The sequence below is a fragment of the Microtus oregoni genome, unplaced genomic scaffold, assembly GCF_018167655.1.
Source record: "Microtus oregoni isolate MIOR12 unplaced genomic scaffold, Mior012 000002F_ref0000024, whole genome shotgun sequence".
Classification (NCBI taxonomy): Eukaryota; Metazoa; Chordata; class Mammalia; order Rodentia; family Cricetidae; genus Microtus; species Microtus oregoni.
The window spans coordinates 28,972,346-28,991,110 of record NW_024543061.1 but is presented as its reverse complement, the minus strand read 5'-3'; the positions used below and the strand labels follow the sequence as shown (position 1 = coordinate 28,991,110).

Below are 18,765 nucleotides of genomic sequence, written 5' to 3'. Positions count from 1 at the left end.
ACAGGGGCCGTTCTGCAGAACAGAATTCAGAACAGTGCTGGAGTTTTGGTCCAGATGCCCCACAGCTGCCAGCCCTTCTCTGCCAGGCACCCTTGCCACCCTTGCCTACCCTGTGAGGGGCTCCGGTCCAGGGCATTCAGCAAAATCTTCCCCAGGGCTCTTTTTGATATATTCTTCAAGAGAGACAAAGAGGGGCTGGATCAGGTTGTGTTCCACTTAGGAGGTAGAGTGTAGAGACTTCTGGAAGCTTCCATAAAGCTCCTTGGGGCTGGTCCCACATCCCCTCTCCATGTTCCTCTTTATCCCCTCCTGCCCCATCCCCCCTTCCTGTCCCCTCATATTGTCTTCCTCTCCTGTACTCCCCCGCTGCCTCCCACCCCTGAGGCTGGCCACACTGGCTTCTCAGAGACTCTCAATGGGTAGGGGTGGAGCAGTCTGCAGGCTCCATTCCACCAAAGACCAGGGCACATGCCCCTGGGGAAGATGGTGGTTAAGTACTCTCAAGCATTTTCTCATCTGAACCCCAGAACACGTTGTTTATTATGAGCATCTAAGCAATGGGAAGGCAGTGTAGAAAGGAAGAACCACAAAGAAAGAGGCCACACCTGTAATTCTAGCACCCAGGAGGTGGACACAGGACCAAGATTTCCAGGCTAGCCTGGGGTACGGGGTACGCAGTGAGATCCTGACTTAAAAACCAACAAACCCAAACAAAGAGACACACCTCACTGCTTCTGGGGCTGGGCTGGGCCTCAGATGGTCTCCAGCTCATCCCCAGCTCTTTGTCTGCCCAGCTATGCAATACCCGGCCTGACCTGGGTAGCCCATGTTCCCAGCAGCCTGACAAACAGCAAAAATGAAATCTCAGAGGTCCACCTGTCTCTGCCTCCCAAGTGCTGGGATTAAAAGTGTATGCCAGTTGTATGGTGGTGGCGCACGCCTTTAATCCCAGCACTTGGGAGGCAGAGGCAGGCAGATCTCTGTGAGTTTGAGGCCAGCCTGGTCTACAAGGCTAGTTCCAGAACAGCCAGGGCTGTTACAAAGAGAAATTTGGTCCCAACAACAACAACATCAAACAAATAAACAAACAAGCAAAAGCAACCAAAAAATTTTTTTGAGGTAGAATGTGCCAGGCTGGACTCAAACTTGTGGCAATCTTCCTGCCTCAGTTTCTCCAGTGCTGAGATTATAGGCACCACTGTGCCAAGTCTGCTATTCTTTAATAATTTGTAGCCATGTTTATTTGTAAACTATTTTGTTTAATTTTATGCGTATGGTGCTTTGCTTGTGTGTATGTCTGTGATCATGTGTATGCTGGGCCACTGCAGAGGTTAAAGAAGATGTTGCATCCCTTGGGACTGGAGTTACAGTTGGCTGTGAGCTGCCATGTGGGTACTGGGAATTGAACCCTGGAGCTCCGTGACAGCAGTGGGTGCTCTTTTGTTGTTTTTGCTTATTGGAGACAAAGTCTCTCTACATAGCCCTGGCTGTCCTGGAACCCACAGTATGTGCTCTTGACTACAGAGCCGTCTCCTCAGCCCTGCAGCCATGCTTAAAAGAGATGTTAGTTTAAATTCTTTCTTGGTTATCCTCCTTTGGCCTTTAAAATTCATTTATTATTATTGTATGCGTATGTGAGGGCATGTATGCCATGACACATGTGTGGAGGTCAGAGGGCAACATTATGTGCCTGGCTTTCTTCTCCCACTTTTTCAACGGTGCTAGAGATGGAACTCAGCTTGCCAAGCTTAGGTAGCACACAGCTTACCCAGTCATCTCGCTAGCCAGCGCTGGGCTTTAATTTCAGTTACATCAGACTCCTAAAACCATCTGGAATATCCTCCTCTCTAGGTGGCTTCTCTGAGCCACCATTCTGTATGTGTCAGTGGAGGAGCCCCTGCTGACCGAGGAAACCGAGGCCTAGGGGTGCCATACAGGCTTCCTCAGCCTCCCAGCCTCCCTTGGCTCCACAGTGTCACCCTCGGGTCCCTTATGGACTCTCCTTGGCCCTTCTCACCATCACCTTCTTCTTGGTCCCCCAGCTCACTCTGGACCCCCCTTCCCTTCGGGACCCCCCGGAGCCCCACCAGGTCCCGGAGCCTCTGCAGGAGCTGTAGCACATCCACCAGCTTCTCCTCGAGCAGCGACAGGCGCACCCGCTCTGTTTCCACCATCTGCAGCTCCAGCCTCAGATGCTCGGTCGTCTCCATGGTCTGCCGTGGTTCTGCCTGGGATAAAGGGTCTGGTATGTTCCCTGCACCTGCGTCCCCCGGAGGGGTGTTCATAGCTTCCTAGCAAGGTTGCTGGCCTCCCTGACACTTTTGCAGAGATTGCCTAGTCTGGCCTCCTGCAGATAAACCACCCTGAGGCCCGAGGAGCTAAGTGCCTGTCCCAAACTGTACGGTGAGCAGGATGGTGAGCAGACACGCACAGTTCTCTAGTCTAACAATTCCATTCTTTCTTTTCTATCTTTTGGTTTCTCTTCTTTCTGATATATCTGCATTGGTGGCAACAGTAGCAGTCCGCTTGACTGGCTTACACAGAAGGAACGCACTGCAGGCTAGGGGATCGTTCCATCCCACCTTGTCCTGGGGCTCCGGCTGAAAGGACATTCCAGGCATCTGCCCACCTTTCTGCTACCAGGATCCCAGGGCTGACAACAGAGAGAATGTCTGCCGCTCACCCTCTGAGTCAGGCATGTCATGTGTCATGTGACAGGCACCTCTAGGTACAGGGTGCTCAGGGTTCCCTCTGGCCTCGGGCAGGAGTACAAAAGACCCTGTGCTTCCGCCCACTGCAGGCAGGACTAGAGGACGCCCCTTCTGGAGCCTTTCTGCTCTGTCACCTTGAAGTTTACTAAGAAAAGCGACAGCTGTGCCTCTCCTTGGGTGCACCCTGACGGCCAGTTCCTATCTCACGGTGGTCCTTCCCAAGCCCAGCAGCTCTCTCCCGGGAGATCCTGGGTATTAGGACCAGGGTCTCAGGGAGCTGCGCTGCAGTGAGAATAGAGACGCAGCCGGAAACTTAGCAGATCAACCTGGAATCCTGGGGGTTGAGGGGGTCTTCACCAGACAGCGACAGCCAGGGCTGAGCTGTCAGGAGCTCACTACCTACATCTACCCACTTGACGCACACATAGTAGAAGTCAAGGCACAGAAGGTCACACGGGTACAAGAGCTGGCACTGAAACCAGGCAGCCTGTTCCAGCATGCACTGTGGGGCCCTGCTCTGCCTCCCGACTTTCTACTGCTCAGGACTCAGCTTCTCCCCTGGGGCCCAGAGTGCAGGGTGGAGATCCTCAGGGCAGAGTTCCACACTGACATGGAGACCTGACTGTCATGTGTCCCTGGAGAAATCAGGGGTGACTTCCCCAATGGGCCTGGAATGATAGTGTGTCTAGCTTAATCCTTACCAAATACCACGACCTGTAGGAACCTGGCATTTCCTGTTACCCATTCTTCCTCACAGGAACATGCCTAGTCCTGTATGCATTAGACACTCGCTGCTTGGTTTGGGCTGACGTATTGCCTGGTTCCAGAATCACAAATAGAGCCAATTGAGATCGTTGAACTAAGTTGTTAAAGCTCCATCTTTGACAATGTCTAGGTTTCTCAGTCTGTGTCTCAAGGCTGAGGTTTCAGGGAAACACAGACAGAAGACAACCATGTTTATGCCTCTGAACAGTGGTGCCGGCAGCCCATGTAGCTGTCCCCATCAGTTCTTGTAAGCGCCTGCTTTGTAACCAAGCTAATCTGGGATGGCATTCTGTAACTGGCATCCCACAATTCCCACAAAGCGTAACGAGAGGAGACCACATCTCCTGCGTCCTGTTCACAGCTCTGTGAGTGGGCTATGGGGATGCAAGTCCCTCCAGCCGTAAGACCTGGGACCTTAGGGCCATGCTGACCTCCTCCTCCGGTGTCCCCAGGGTCTTTCCACTGCAGCCGAGGGTCTGCAGTTGTTCCCCGAGCCTGGTGACATGGGTCTCCAGCTCTAGGTTATGGACGTGGTCAGCACCATCACAGCGGCCAAAGGGAGTCTTGAGCATCTCAGCTGTCTGTTCATCATACCTGCAGGGGAGGAGAAGCCAGCATTGCGGGGACCTGTTGTCCCCGTGCTCCAGCCTTGCAAGCAGATGCTGGCATGGGACCTGTCTGCTCAGCATCTTCCTGGGGCTCCTTGGCTTCTCAGAGGGACTCCTGGAGGTGTTCGCTAAACTCGGCTAACATCCTCCCATCCTCCTCACCCAGCCTGCCCCAGCCAATGGACTCCCTAGGCTATCCAGCATATCCCAAAGCCTCTGTTTCTTCCTGGACCCTTCTCACACCATCTACATTGCTTGGCAGAACTGCTTCCAGCTCTCCTCCACCACCTTGTCTTCAAACTTGCTCCCCTCCCTCCCTACAGCAGGGGACCCAGGACAGCAAGCAGCCATCTGTTTATTGTTTTCTCAGTGGCTCAAGTTTTGCCTGGCACACAAGCAGGTACTTAACAAGTGTTTTGCATGGACATGAAGAATGGGTGATATATCCACCCCTGAAAGCCACAGCACTTTACAGTGTACTAATCTTGCTGTCCCGGAGAGCATCTTACATCCTGACCCCATGTCCTTGAAGACAGTGTTACCGACCCATCTTTGAGACAAGGAGACTGAGGCCCAGAAAAATCAGGCAAGTTTTTGAATTACCCATGGGCACTGAGCTCATTTTTATCATCCTCTGAGATGGTACAAGGGCAACACCTGTGGGTAGCTGAGAAAGCAGCAGCTCAGAGCCAGGCTGGGGAGGGAGGAGGACTATGAACTGTGTTGGAGGAAGTGAGGAAACCTGCAAAGTGACAGGAAGAGAACAGGCCCTGGGCCAGGGATCCAGGAAGTCATGGCTGGTGGGAACTAAGTCCGCCCACAGGCTAGGTTCTCCATGGTCTTCTTATTTCACCTTGCACTTGGGGGTTTTCCACTTTTGAGCTCCCAGGTGGGGCTGCCAGGGGCCGAGGATGGCTGTACTCTCTGTCAGCGTCTCATGTTGAAGCGGTGTGAAGGGCCCTACAAGGCGAAGCTGCCTTCTTGGGGCGGGGGGGGGGTGTGTGTCTGTGCTTTTGGTCTCCACTGCCAGGACAGAGCTATCCAGCCACTTACCTACTCTCACAGCCTGAGGGCTGCACCAGAGATACCTCAGCATGGGCCTGTGGGGTCCTGGGCTGTTCCTGCCAACTTTCTTCTTCGTCCTCAGAGGCAGTCTGGCCTTCCACGGAGCGGAACAGCTGCTCATCCTCTGCTGGGGAGACACATCCTCTAGGAACTGGAAACCCAATGTGAGGACCATCCAGCCCTCCCCAGGAACATGTATGATGTGAGTCATGGGTGACACTTTCCCCTTCCCGTTCCTGGCCCAGGGCCCTGGAAGATTGCATGGGAATCCCTGAGATACAGCCCTGCTGTCTTCTGTTCCCTCAGGCGACACATGAGGACGCATCTGTGGTGTCAGGATTGAGCATCAGTTTCACTTCAGGACATGTGACCTGGATTAGGGAACTGGATAAGGGTTTTTCCAGGTGTTAGCATCAGGTCAGAAAGACTCTCAGCTCTCAGTATGGGGGGTTGTGGGAGGTGTCCAGTATATGGCCTGTGGTCCCCAATAGCTTTGATGAACTCCATCCTGACCGAAGTGGCTGCTCTGTCCTATAGCCCAGGCAAAGCCATCGTCCTCAGGAGCATACCAAAGTCTCCTAGAGACCCTGACCCCTGTCTACTCCAGCTCTGGGTACTTGTCAGGCTGTGCCAATCAGAGGCGGTCCTCTCTAGCCACAGTGAAGGTTCTGGAAGAGCTGGGACCCCTCAGAAGACAATGTGGGAGTCAGTGAGTGTATGGCCAAAATGAACTCAGATGAGGACTGATCTTCCAGTTCTGTGCTTGGGGGCTAGGATATGGGCGGAGCCAGGGAAGTTATGCCTTCTGAGTGTGACTATTTCAGGGTAAGGGGAGCAGGCCAGGCCTTAGGGTGGCTCCAGATCTATGGACTCTTCTGAGATTCCACACTTTCCTTTTAGTCTGAGTGGTTTGTGCTGACTGACGGGACACTTTCAGACTTCCCTAGTTGAAGTAGTATTTAAAACCAAAATAAGACCTTACCTCATAGGAGACCTGGGAAGCCTGTTGACATGGGCCTCAGGGATTCCTGGCTCTGGACACCTATTTCCCCTACTTGGCTTCCCCATGGGTTCTTAGGGCCCCACTGTCTGGTTGGGACTACTATGTCTAGAGCTACTATGGGGACTTTTCATGACAATGTTCCTAATATTGACAGTGTATGTCCCTCCGTTGATTCCTCCCCCGTCACTCATCTGCGTTGTCCTGATGCTGAAGGCAGGGTAGGTGGCAGGGCTCTGAGCCTGGGTGTAAAGGACAGAGAACCAGTCCTCAGCATGCTAGATTCACGAGTGTCGGGTTCTTGGGAAGACACCAGAAGACGAACCTTTCAGGGGCTGGAAACCAGCCTGAATAGCAGGGTGGGGTTTGTCTGGAGGCTGACAGAGGTGCGGATGTTTCGGCCCTTGAGAGCAGGGATGAGGCTCGGCCTCACTGACCATGGGCCTGGCAGCAGGCTGGGCACCTGGGGACTGACCTTCATCTGTGTCTCTGCTCCCTGAGCAGGAGTCTGACTGCTGGGCTCCTCCTGGAGCAGCGTCTTCTTCTCTGGTTCCTCTAGTCTCGGGTTCTCCATTCTTGTTTCCTGAATGTACACTGGCTTGTGGGGGGTTTAGGGGCCAAGGTCCCTCCGACCTGTGGGCAGGGGAGAGATAGATTTTGAGACATTTCTTACTCTGCACAGGTAAGCCACCCACGATCCCACCACTGTCTTGGCAAAGTCAGGCTCCCGTGGGTCAGAAAGAATGTTGAGGTATGTTCCAGTTTTCTTTGCCAACAGGGAACAGACATGAAACCCAACTTTAGAGAATGAGATGCAAAGCAAATCCGCAGACACTACGAGACTGGTGTCCACCCTACAACAAGAACCACGGGAAAGGAAATGCCCTTTCCGCTTTTGGGCAGTCATGTAGCAATAGTCATATTGTGGCCATGAACTAGCGTCTGAGAGAATTGTCTAGTAGTTAGGTAAGAGCCTCAACATCTTTAGAGGCTGAGCTAGCCAGCCCCGTAGCTACCTAATTCTGGACTTAAGATGGTTGATATTTAAAAAAATATTTATTTTTATTTTATAATTTATTTTATTTTATGTGCATTGGTGTTTTGCCTGCATGTATGTCTGTACCAGCCCCTGGAGCTGGAGTTACAGACAGTCATGAGCTGCCATGTGGGTGCTGGGGATTGAACCCGGGTCCTCTGAAAGAGCAGCCAGGGCTCATTAACTGCTGAGCCATCTCTCCAGCCCCTATTTTTATTTTATGTGAATAGTGCTTTACCTGAATACGTCTGTGTACCATACATGTGCCTGGTGTCCACGGAAGCCAAAGAGGGTGTGGGAGCCCCTGGGACTGGAGTTACAAATGGTGAGTCACCAGATGAGTGCTGGGAACTGAACCTGGGTCCTCAGCAAGAACCGTGAGTGCTCCTAACTGGTGCGCCATCGCTCCAGTCTGAGCGGTTGGATTTTTTAATTAATTTATTTTCTGTATATAGATGTTTTGCCTTTATGTATGTCTATAGACCACATAGGCCAGAAGAGGGTCTTGCACCCACTGGGACTGAAGTTCCAGATGGCTGTGAGAAGCATGTAGGAATTGGGAGTTGAGCCTGTTTCCTCTGGAGGAGCAGCCTGTGCTTTTCAAGGCTGAGCCATCTCCCCGCCCTGTGTGGAATTTTCAGAAGCTTCCATGTTTCACTTTTGCTTTCTAAAGAGTCAGCGGCTCGCTGTTGTAGTCCATTCGGGATTACAGATGCACCACCAGGCTGGCTAGATTCACAGACTCTTCTTTCTTCCCATCACACTTTCACACACTTATTAATTAATTTTTTTTTTTTTGGTTTTTCGAGACATTTTTTGGTTTTTTGAGACAGGGTTTCTCTGTGGTTTTGGAGCCTGTCCTGGAACTAGCTCTTGTAGACCAGGCTGGTCTCGAACTCACAAAGATCAGCCTGCCTCTGCCTCCCAAGTGCTGGGATTAAAGGCGTGCGCCACCACCACCCGGCCACACACTTATTAATTAAAAGTATGTAATTAAAAATTCTGTGTCTTGACCATGAAAGCCTTTAACTGAGGAATCTCCCCCTCTCTGGGATTTGGAAAACCCACTTCATTCCCCGTCAGTCTTGGTACTCCAAGGTTCCCATGTTTGGGATGTTTGTTTTCCATGCCCCTGCAGTATACAAGGTCAGATAATTGAAAAAAAAAACGGACATAAAATGACCATATTTATTTATTTAAAGGCAGGGAGTCTCTGTAGTTCTGGCTGACGTGGTCACTCTGTGGGAGCAGACTGGCCTTGAACTCAGAGACCCGCCTGCCCCTGCTGGATTAAAGGCGTGCACCACCACCACCCAGCATGAACATATTTATTAATGAGCCGGCAATTCATTAAGCTAGTGCCCATGCCTCTCTAGCTTTACAGCAGCTCCTATGCCCCACAGCTTCTTCAGCACGCAGACATTTCTGTCACAGCCCAGGACTGCAGCTGCTACTTTCTTTTCCTGTCACTGTGACAGGCCGTTAGCAGAGACAACTTAAAGGATACATTTAGGTGCCAGGTTTGAGGAGCTACAGTCCGCCTTAGAGGGGAGGGTGTGGAGGGAGTGTGTGGAGGGAGGGTGTGGAGGGGAGGGTGTGGAGGGAGGGTGTGGAGGGAGGGTGTGGGGGGGAGGGTGTGCAGGGGAGGGTGTGGAGGGAGGGTGTGGGGGGAGGGTGTGGAGGGAGGGTGTGGAGGGAGGGTGTGGGGGGAAGGGTGTGCAGGGGAGGGTGTGGAGGGGAGGGTGTGGAGGGAGGGTGTGGGGGGAGGGTGTGGAGGGGAGGGTGTGGAGGGAGGGTGTGGAGGGGAGGGTGTGGGGGGAAGGGTGTGGAGGGGAGGGTGTGGGGGGGAGGGTATGGAGGGAGGGTGTGGAGGGGAGGGTTTGGGGGTGAGGGTGTGGGGAGGATGGTGTGGAGGGAGGGTGTAGAGGGGAGGGTGTGGAGGGGAGGATAGAGGGGGATGGTGTGGAGGGAGGGTGTGGAGGGGAGGATAGAGGGGGATGGTGTGAGGGGAGGGTGTGGGGGAAGGTGTGGGGGGAGGGTGTGGGGAGGGTGTGGGGAGGGTGTGGGGGGATGGTGTTGGGAAGGTGTTGCGGGAGAGGGTGTTTGTGGGAGGGTGTAGAGTGTAGAGCAAAGGGTGTAGGGGGAAGGCATGGGGGAAGGTGTGAAGAGAGGGTGTGGAGGGGAGGATGTGGGGGGGAGAGTGTAGGGGGAGCATTCAGAAGGGAGGGTGTGGGGGGAGGATGGGGAAAGATGTGGGGGGAGGGTGTGGGGAGAGGGTGTGGTGGTGCAGCTGTGTTGGGAGTGCATGGCAACTGGTGTCTCATGTTTTGTGAACCAGGAAACAAAGTCTGGCAATGGAATGGGGCTGGACTACATCCCAGAAGTTTTTCTGTCTCTCTTTCTCTCTTTGTATATCTCTCTCTTGAGACAGGGTTTCTTTGTGTAGCCCTGGCTGTTCTGGGACTGGCTCTGTAGACCAGGCTGGCCTAGAATTTAGAATTTACAGAGTTCCTCCTGCCCCTGCCTCCTGAGTGCTGGGATTAAAGGTGTGAACCACCACTCCCCGGAAAGTCTTGCTGTCTTAGGGTTTCTACTGCTGTGGTAAAACACCATGACCAAAAGCAACTTGGGGAGGAAAGTGTCAATTTCATTTTACAGTTTCTAGTCCATCATCCAGGGACGTCAGGGCAAGAATGCAAGGCAGGAACCTGGAGGCAGGAGCTGATGCAGGGGCCATGGATGGAGGGTGCTGCTTACTGACTGTCAGGGCAAGAATGCAAGGCAGGAACCTGGAGGCAGGAGCTGATGCAGGGGCCATGGATGGAGGGTGCTGCTTACTGACGCACCCCTCTGGCTTGCTCAGCCCGCTTTCTAATACCACCCAGGACCACCTGCCCAGGGGCGGTGCCACACACAATGGGCTGGATTCTCCCACAGTAATCACTAAACAAGAAAGTGCAGCACAGGCTTGTAACAGGCAGACCTGGTAAGAACATTTTCTCAGTTGAGGTTCCCTCTTTCCAAATGACTGTAGCTTACGTCAAGTTCACAGAAGACTAGTTCCCCTGACTCCCCCGCCCCAACAACATCTTCCAGCCAAGCTTCATCCTCTTAAGGGTCCGTACGCTCCCTAGACATCTTGGGACTAAGTGTTCAAGCACTTCACATTTCAACCATAGCACTAAGTAGTGCCATTGTCCCCATTTCACAGAGAAGGAAATGGAGTCACAGAGAACCAGAGCAATCTGCCTACTTCAGATAGCGAGGACCCGTCTCCAGGATGCCCCCTAAGCCTTACTGAAGGGAAAGGAAGCCCTGGAGTGACACAGCATAGCCATGGCCAGCTTTGGGGACTACAGGTCACACACATGAAGACAGGGTTGGCGAGGGAGCGAGGTAAGGAAAAACTTTTGAATTTCCCAAGAACCTCAGGCTGGCCACAGAGGCAGAATCATTTTCCGAGGATCCCATGTGGCTCCTGTCTGCTGACTGGGCTTCAACTGGGTCCTCCACAGTCAACACAGCTGCAGAACCCCTTGTTAGGTCACCAGGGGACACCCTGTACTTCCTGTCTGTGTTCTCTAGGGGGACCCTTACTTCACTGGGTACCACTCTCCTTTGGTATCCTCAGCAGAGTGAGGGTGTTTCTGGTAGATGTCAGAATGCCTGTGGCCCAGAAGGCTTTGTTGGAGCCTCCCTGGTGGCTTGTTGGTCCTGGAGAAATGAAATCTGGTGACTTCCGCTCTTCCTTAGACCCAGGTCTTCCGTGTTGCTGGGCGTTTCCTCCGGCTGGCCACATCCACCCCTCCTGGAACGCCACTGGGCCTCTGATAGCTTCCATGTTGCAGTCTATGGCCACAACTGGCTGCCAGCCCAGGGCTTAAACAGTCTGACAGTAGCCAGATGTTGCATCTCCCCTTCTAGCCTAGAGACTTTCTTCTTGGTTCTGTGATGCCAAGAGGTCTCAGAAGCTGCCACCCTGGAGGAGACCATGGCTTTGCTGTGTGAACTCGACAGCTCCCTCACCCCCTCTGAGCTCCTCATTTCATTTCCCGTCTTGTCCACCAGAGAACAATGATGGGGCTCTACTCTGGGCTGGACACTGGGGGTCCTATGATGATGAAGTGAAGTAATGGAGTACCTGCCTTCACTGATATTTGGGGTGGGTTTAGGGGGTGCCCAGATGAACAGACAGACTGTGTGTATCCAGCTAAGTAGTTATTTCAATGTATCCTAAAATAGTGAATACATTAGTTTTATTCATTTTATTATCTTTTAAAATTTATAATAGTGATATGATATGACTTCTTTTAAAAATTATTTGGAGCCGTTGGATCCTGTCCTGGAACTAGCTCTTGTAGACCAGGCTGGCCTCAAGCTCACAGAGATCCTCCTGCCTCTTCTTCCCGAGTGCTGGGATTAAAGGCGTGCGCCACCACCACCCGGCTATATCTGACATTTTGTAATGTATTCAGATAAAAGATAGTCAGGTAGACACCCAGACTCCTGGAAACATGGTGTCAGAAGTTACAGTGTCCCTCAGCAGGAAGGACACAGCTTCCACCATCTGTGGAGTGCTTGGGAAATGATGAGCAACTCTTGGGGAATTCCACACAAAACAAAGCACAGCTCCACTCACACAGCCTCGTGTTCTCGGAATGTTCTTTGCATATTATACTGAAAATCCTCTACATATTATAACTGCAGGAAATTGTCCTCTCACCATGCAGAGTTCAGCTCTGATCTTAGATCATTGCCGTGGAAGTGGTTCACGTACCAATGTCTAGCTGGCCATGCGGAAGCTTTGCAGGAGAGGAATTCAGGGGCTCATTTTTCTAACAAGACCATGGGTGTGAGAAGCCCTATCTGTAGTCATTCTCCCATAAACCTCCAAAGAGTCCTTGAGGAGAAGCCTCTCCTTATTCCTGATTGCTCCCTGATGTTGGCCTTGTGTCTTCCTGGCCAGCCTATTTCATGTTGGGGACATCTTGTGGACAGGTACAAGGGGGCTGCTGGCCAGCCTTAAGACCATGTCTGTGACCTAGGAGGGTGCCATCTAAGGTCCCTGTCTGCACATGGCCTGCCACTATCCTGCCTTTTCCTCTGGGATCTCTCATGGTGGTGGTTTTGGCTTATAGCTGCTCTACTGTGGGCCAGTCCTGTGGCTTGTTTGCCATCTTTTTAGAGGAAGGAGGCCCCCAGCTTGTGGGGTAGGGGTTGGGGCTGAGCAGGGGCTCTATGAACCTGACACACAGTCGGTGCCCAGCAGATGCCCGCTCCCACGCTTGCTCTTGGCTTCTTTCCTGTTTACAGTCATGTCCGTTTCTCATTTTATTTCCCTACATTGGTCTCACAGTTTAAATCTGATCTACACTGTCCAATATGGCAGCTGCCAGTTAAAGGTGTGGCTATTTAAATTTAGAATAATTTAAAATTAAGCAAAGCTACAAGTCCATTATTTTTATAACCACTGAACCACACTGCTCACATCCCAAGTGCTCAGTAACCATACATGACTCCGGTGCCACCTTTGAGAGCACAGAGAGAAAGAGGGGAAACTTCTACCCCCTCTCCAGTCATGGACATGGATCTAAAATGAAGGCTAAAGGTAAGCGACTAGTTTGTGCTCATTTCCCCCAGAAATGCAGTTCCCACTTGCAGGATACCAGCTCAGTTCCCTGCTATGCTAATGTGGCAAAAGCCTGTGTTTCTGCAATGATCTGAGCCCAGAATTGGACTCTGTTCTTCATATAAACACAAAATATGCTACAATCAAGATTCTCCACACCATCCCTGCTGTGGTTTGAATGTGTGTTGAGAACTTAATCCCCAAATCAAGATGCTGATGGTATTCGGAGGCAGGACCTTTGGGGGGAGGATAGGGTTAGATGAGATCATGTGGGGAGTCTCCATGGGGAAATTAGTGACTTTGTTAGAATGGCCAGGGTCACTGAGCTTACCACGTGATGCCCCGTGTCACCTTTGCTGCAGTGTGAAGGTCTTGCCAGATGCTGACACCACACTCTGGGGCTCCCTAAGCCAAATAAATCTCTGTTCTCTGCAAACCACCCAAACTTGGGTATTTTGTTATGACAACAGAAAACAAACTAAGAAAGCTCCAAATTTTGGAAGGAATTATTTGCCCGATGAAACCAATAGGAGGAACTGATGAAAAGCCCAGCTGGGTTTCTGGGTCAAATGACTGAAGACAGCACGCCTTGCCATGCAGAGAAAACTGGAATGACCCCTGTCCACACCCTTCAAAGGGCGGACTCGAGAGCTAAGTGCAAAGGAAAAGCAAATAGAACAACACACAGCAAATGAATTTGTGACCCAGGGTGGACAACTCATTTCAAAAGCCAAAGTCACAAGGCAGAGAAACTTGATCACATTGTAGCACGCTGTGGACTGTCTGTGCTTCTCGGTCACAGGGCACGGGCATTTGGCCCACACAAGGCTTCCTGGGGCACATAGGATGATGCTCACTTAATGTCATCTAAGGAGGAGGTGGCTCCCTCTGGGATGGGTGGAGCACTGTGTAAAGAGAAGCTGAGGGACCAGGCAACGTGGGCACTGAAACCCAGCACTGAGCAGAAGAAGAGCACAGGAGGAGGGAGAGAAGGAGGGAGCACGAGAGTGCAAAGTACCATCCATGCAAGTGCAAAACACACACTGTGCAGGAACACGTACAGTGGAAGGCAGAGCCCTGCTTGAGGGTGATTCCTCATCATGGCACATAGATACCCACAACTGCCGAGGTGCTGAGCTCGCTGTGTGCTTTCCTCCACTGCAGACCTGGGAGTAGGTATAGCCTATAAACCAGGCACAGCAAGAGGTCAAGAGCGATGGTTTGCATCACACAGAGTTACTACTAAGCCCCATGATAAAGAGCATGGCCAAAAGCAAGCTGGGGATAAGAGGGCTTTTCTTCTTACAAGTCTCAGGTCACAGTCCATCACTGAGGGAAGTCAGGGCAGTAACTGAAGCAGAGGCCTTGGAGGATGCTGCTGACTGGCTTATCCCCCCGGCTTGCTCAGCCTGCTTTCTTATACACCCCAGGATCACCTGCCTAGGCGTGGCACCACCCATAGAGCCGGACCCTCCCATATTGATCGTTAATCAAGAAAATGCCACACAGATATCTGGTGGGTGCATTATGAGAGTTCCTCTTCCTAGGTGACGCTAGCTTGTTTAAGCTGACATGAAACTACCCAACATCAGCCAATGAAGACGGCTGTGGAGTGACTAGTGGGTGGGTTGCATACGCAACATGGATGTGCAAAGGGATGACAGTGGCGGCACAGGATTCAATCACACTTCCCAGAACGGTGTGCTATGTAAAGTTTACACACTACTATTTCTGGCATTTTCCACTTTGAGATTGCGATTGGCCACTGGTGACTGAATCCATGGACAATGAAACTGAGGGTGTAGGGGGGTGACTAGTGACCACTGACATCACAGGAGGGAGGGGACTGGGAAGAGAGGCAGAAAGCTGGTTCCCACCTCATCCGAGTTTCCTACTCAGGACACACAAGGCGCCCCAACGGTTGAGGTGATAGCACCAAGGCAGCATGCTTGTCATGAGGGTATTGTCATGTATGTCCCCGTGTATGTCTGCATCCCAGGACCTGCACGTGCCGGGCAAGTACTCTCCCAGCTACTGGCATTTAATTTAGGAACTGACAAACTCGTTCTTGAAAACACTTCAGGCTTTTAAGTGCACATGGCCACTGACGCACAAAAGTAGCCACCGAGATGCTTGGGTGACAAACATGGCCATATGCTAAGAAAACCTTAGACAGTCTTCTCAAACACTTAGAATTTCATGAAATCTTCATGGTGTGAAGTATCCCTTTTAAGGTTTCTTTAAATTATTAAGAATGAAAAATAATTCTTAATAGATTGTCCTAAGCTAGCATGGGGCAGGGTCCTGTCTTAGTGAGTTAAGTGATGATTTCTGCTAAGCTTGCCAGAGCAGAATGCGTTTAATTGACCGTCAACCTTGCCCTCACCTTTGCTCCCAGACTACCATCTGCCCAGCGCTGCCTGAGGCCCTAGAATGAACTCTCCAGTCGCTGGAACCCTGTGGTTATCCCATAGACAGGATGGCCAGTGGATAAAGGTAGGCAGAGAAGCACATTCTGGAAACATGTCCTACCTGTCGGAACCATTTGCCCTGGACATTATATTTGAGGGCACAAATGTCACTATTTAAGCCGTCGTGTGTTGGGTTCGTGTGACTTGCAGCTGCAAGTATTACATTACTAAACCACTTACAGCACTACTTGTGGTGTGTGTGTGTGTGTATCTGTGTGTGTATGTGTGTATGTGAAAGGAGGGTGTGTAGACAAGAACTCTGGCACACTGCCTCATGCACAGCAGGTACTCAGAAATGCTGGCTCCTGTCCTATGTCCATGCCACCACTGCCCACCTCAGCCCCACAGGACCAGACTCCAGCTGGAGAGGGTGGGCCACCTCTAGCGCTCTCTCATTTACTTAGACCGTATCTGTAGCAAGCTTCAGCAAGGTTTTCTGTCCAGAAGGTGGTCTTGGGAGTATGGGGACCTGCTAGTCAAGGCTGAGGTCTACTGACATGGAGGGGTGAAGGCATTCTGGAGCTCACAGCATGGCACAGGCAGCCACAACCATAGGCAGAGGCCCCTGTCATTCAGAAGCCTCAACCTTGCTTCTGAGGTCTCCTGGGCTCAGTATCAAGTCTTCTGTCTGAAAGCAAGTGAAGACTCTCCTAAGACATCTGCAGGTCCCTCCACAGCAACCATAGCAACCTGTCCTTGCCACTAAGAGACATATTACTGTGCTATACCAAAGCCTGGGTGAGGCATTGAGACCTCTCTTTTGGTTTTTGTAGTGGCCAGGCCAGGGCTGGGATTGGAATTCCAGCTCTAGGAATCGGAACCCAAACCTAGCTACCTGGGTTCAGGAGAAAAATTAGCACTCTCAACTCCCATCTGCCCTGGCTTAGTTTCCATGTTAAGATGGAAAATACACAGAGAATCTGGATACTGTATATTATTGTGTTGTCTTGAGTTGTTTGACTGCTGAGGAAGGAGCAACAGCTGTTAAAAGGCATTTGATTATTAATGCTGCTGGGTTAATCCAACCTATATATTTTGAATATATATTTTGAAAATGCCTTGACTTCAAAATTTAAGTCAAAAGATATGTTATTTTGAAGAAGAGGTTTTTTTTTTTTTTTTGCTTTTGTTTCCACAGGAAGGGAGAGGCTGTGGATTCATTCTGGATTAAGAAAAATAAGGTCTGCCAGGCGGTGGTGGCGCACGCCTTTAATCCCAGCACTCGGGAGGCAGAAGCAGGCGGATCTCTGGGAGTTCGAGGCCAGCCTGGTCTACAAGAGCTAGTTCCGGGACAGGCTCCAAAGCTACAGAGAAACCCTGTCTCGAAAAACCAAAAAACAAAAACAAACAAAAAAAAAAACAAAAAAAAAAAAAAAGAAAAGTAAGGTTTGATCAAAATTCCTTGACTTCAAAATTTGTTGGGAGCTGCAGATCCTCAGACCCTGAACTTTCTATGACCTTTTGCCAGCTGAAGTAAACAACTTTTTTTCTATGCTTGAAGCTGCTTTGAGCATGGGGTCCTCATGAGTTCCTGAGAGCCAGGAAGTGGTTTCTGGTGGGCTGCAGTGAAAAATCCCCAGAACTTGGGCATCACTAATCAAGGAGAGCACTATATAAGCTGCCTGGGAACATCATAAAATTGGCATTCTTGCTTCAAGAGTGACCCATGTCCCTGTGTGTTCTTTAATCCCCAGGCCCTTGCCTGACCACAGTTCCAGGTGGTACAGGCACCACAAAAATTTAAGTCAAAAGATATGTTACTTTGGAGAAGAGGTTTTGCTTTTCTTTGCATAGGAAGTGAGAGGCTATGGATTTATTCTGGGTTAAAAACTAAGGTTTGATCAAGGAAGACCCTCTGAAAAATCGCCAATGAGAACAGATGACCCAGATGATTCACCATTTCAGGGTACACTTTTTGCAGTTTCCTCTGAGTTCTACATTCAGAACATCTTTAAGACTGCTGGCTGAAATGATCCAGCCTCACAGAATACTCCAGTATGGACTGGAACCATAATCTTAAATTTTCTTTGTGTCCCCAATCAGCAGGAAGTAGCCTAGAAAACTATACCCACATTCCCAAAAAATGATTATGAATGTTTGTTTTTATTTAATGTATTGGTTACAAGTTATTATGGATAATGGTCAGGCAAAAAAGCTAAACAAAGGAAATTAGATTCAAGAATCTTGTTTTGAAAAAAAAAAAAGGCCAGGCAGTGGTGGCACACACCTTTAATCCCAGCACTCAGGAGGCAGAGGAAGGCAGATCTCTGTGAGCTCAAGGTTAGTCTGGTCTACAGAATGAGTTCCAGGACAAACTTCATAGTTACTAAGAAACCCTGTCTCAAAAAACAAAAAAATAAAAAAATAAAGAGAAAGGAAGAGAGAGAGAGAGAGAGAGAGAGAGAGAGAGGAGGGAAAAAGAAAAGAAGAAAAAAGGGATATAAATATGACAAGATAGAAAGGTAGAATATTGAATCTACTTTGAAAAGGAAAAGGGGGGATATAGATATGATAAGATAAAAGGTAGATAATTGAACTTACTTTTAAAAAGCACCTATTTTAAATGTTTTACATTGGTTTTACTTTTGTATATTATATACAAATTTTGTATATTGATACAAATTTGGGATTAATTTTGTTAAAACATATTGTACATACATGCCTAATCTTGTTCAAGGTATTGTACCTATACAGCTCATTTAACAATGTAATGCAAATTTCTAGTCCTTGAAAATTAGTATTATCAATTGTTTAGGATGATAAAGAACTATAGACTAATAGTTAATCACTTAGTAGAATCAAATTTGTAGTCATATTTAGTTATGTTTTCAAGGTCAAACAAAGATATAATTTAGATAGTAGAAGTATAGATCTTCAAACACTTCAGAGATCTACAGAATATGGCATTTAAGATATTTTAATAACCTAGGTTCTTCTTTTTTATGACAATGAGTCATGCCTGCTCTTGGCAGCACCAATCTACTTCAGAGACGATAATTTGAGTTTACTTTCTTTGTGGCAATTGTAAGCCACTGGGCAAGGAAAATGCCCCTGCCTTGACTGCTGACATTATGCTGTCCTAATTAGATAAGCAGGACACAAAATATCCCGCTTCACAGAAAAGTCTGTCAAATATGCTAGGCCTGTAGGATGAAGATGGACACCCCAATGTTGCAGAGGAACCTTGGGTGACTGTCCAGGCAGCCAGCTGTTTCTGTCATTACATATTTTGGAAGTCATTTGCTTGCACTTCCTGCTTACTCAGTTAATATTATTTCCTTCTTGGGTCTCTGAGGGAGCTGAAGACTATAGCTGAAGCTATAGTTACAGTTTACTATACATAGAAAGTGAGTTATGATAGAAAGTAAATTAGGTGTAAGACTTTGGACTCACCAAGATAGGATAAATATGAAATATTTTCTCTGAATTTGTTAAATGAAATGGACTAGACATTGTTGATGTATTTATTGCCTATATATA

General features: G+C 49.6%; 1 protein-coding gene across 1 annotated transcript in view; it reads right to left on the bottom strand.

The window, feature by feature from the left end:
* The window catches only part of Efcc1 (EF-hand and coiled-coil domain containing 1), a 33,303-nt gene that overhangs the window by 1,719 nt on the left and 12,819 nt on the right, over positions 1 to 18,765 (bottom strand). Inside the window, exons 3-7 of the mRNA XM_041639990.1 lie at positions 6,625 to 6,782; positions 5,138 to 5,273; positions 3,908 to 4,070; positions 2,088 to 2,228; positions 110 to 173 (exon numbers count right to left, since the gene is read on the bottom strand). Coding sequence (XP_041495924.1) covers positions 110 to 173; positions 2,088 to 2,228; positions 3,908 to 4,070; positions 5,138 to 5,273; positions 6,625 to 6,782 — 662 coding nt within the window. The remainder of the gene's footprint in view (positions 1 to 109; positions 174 to 2,087; positions 2,229 to 3,907; positions 4,071 to 5,137; positions 5,274 to 6,624; positions 6,783 to 18,765) is intronic.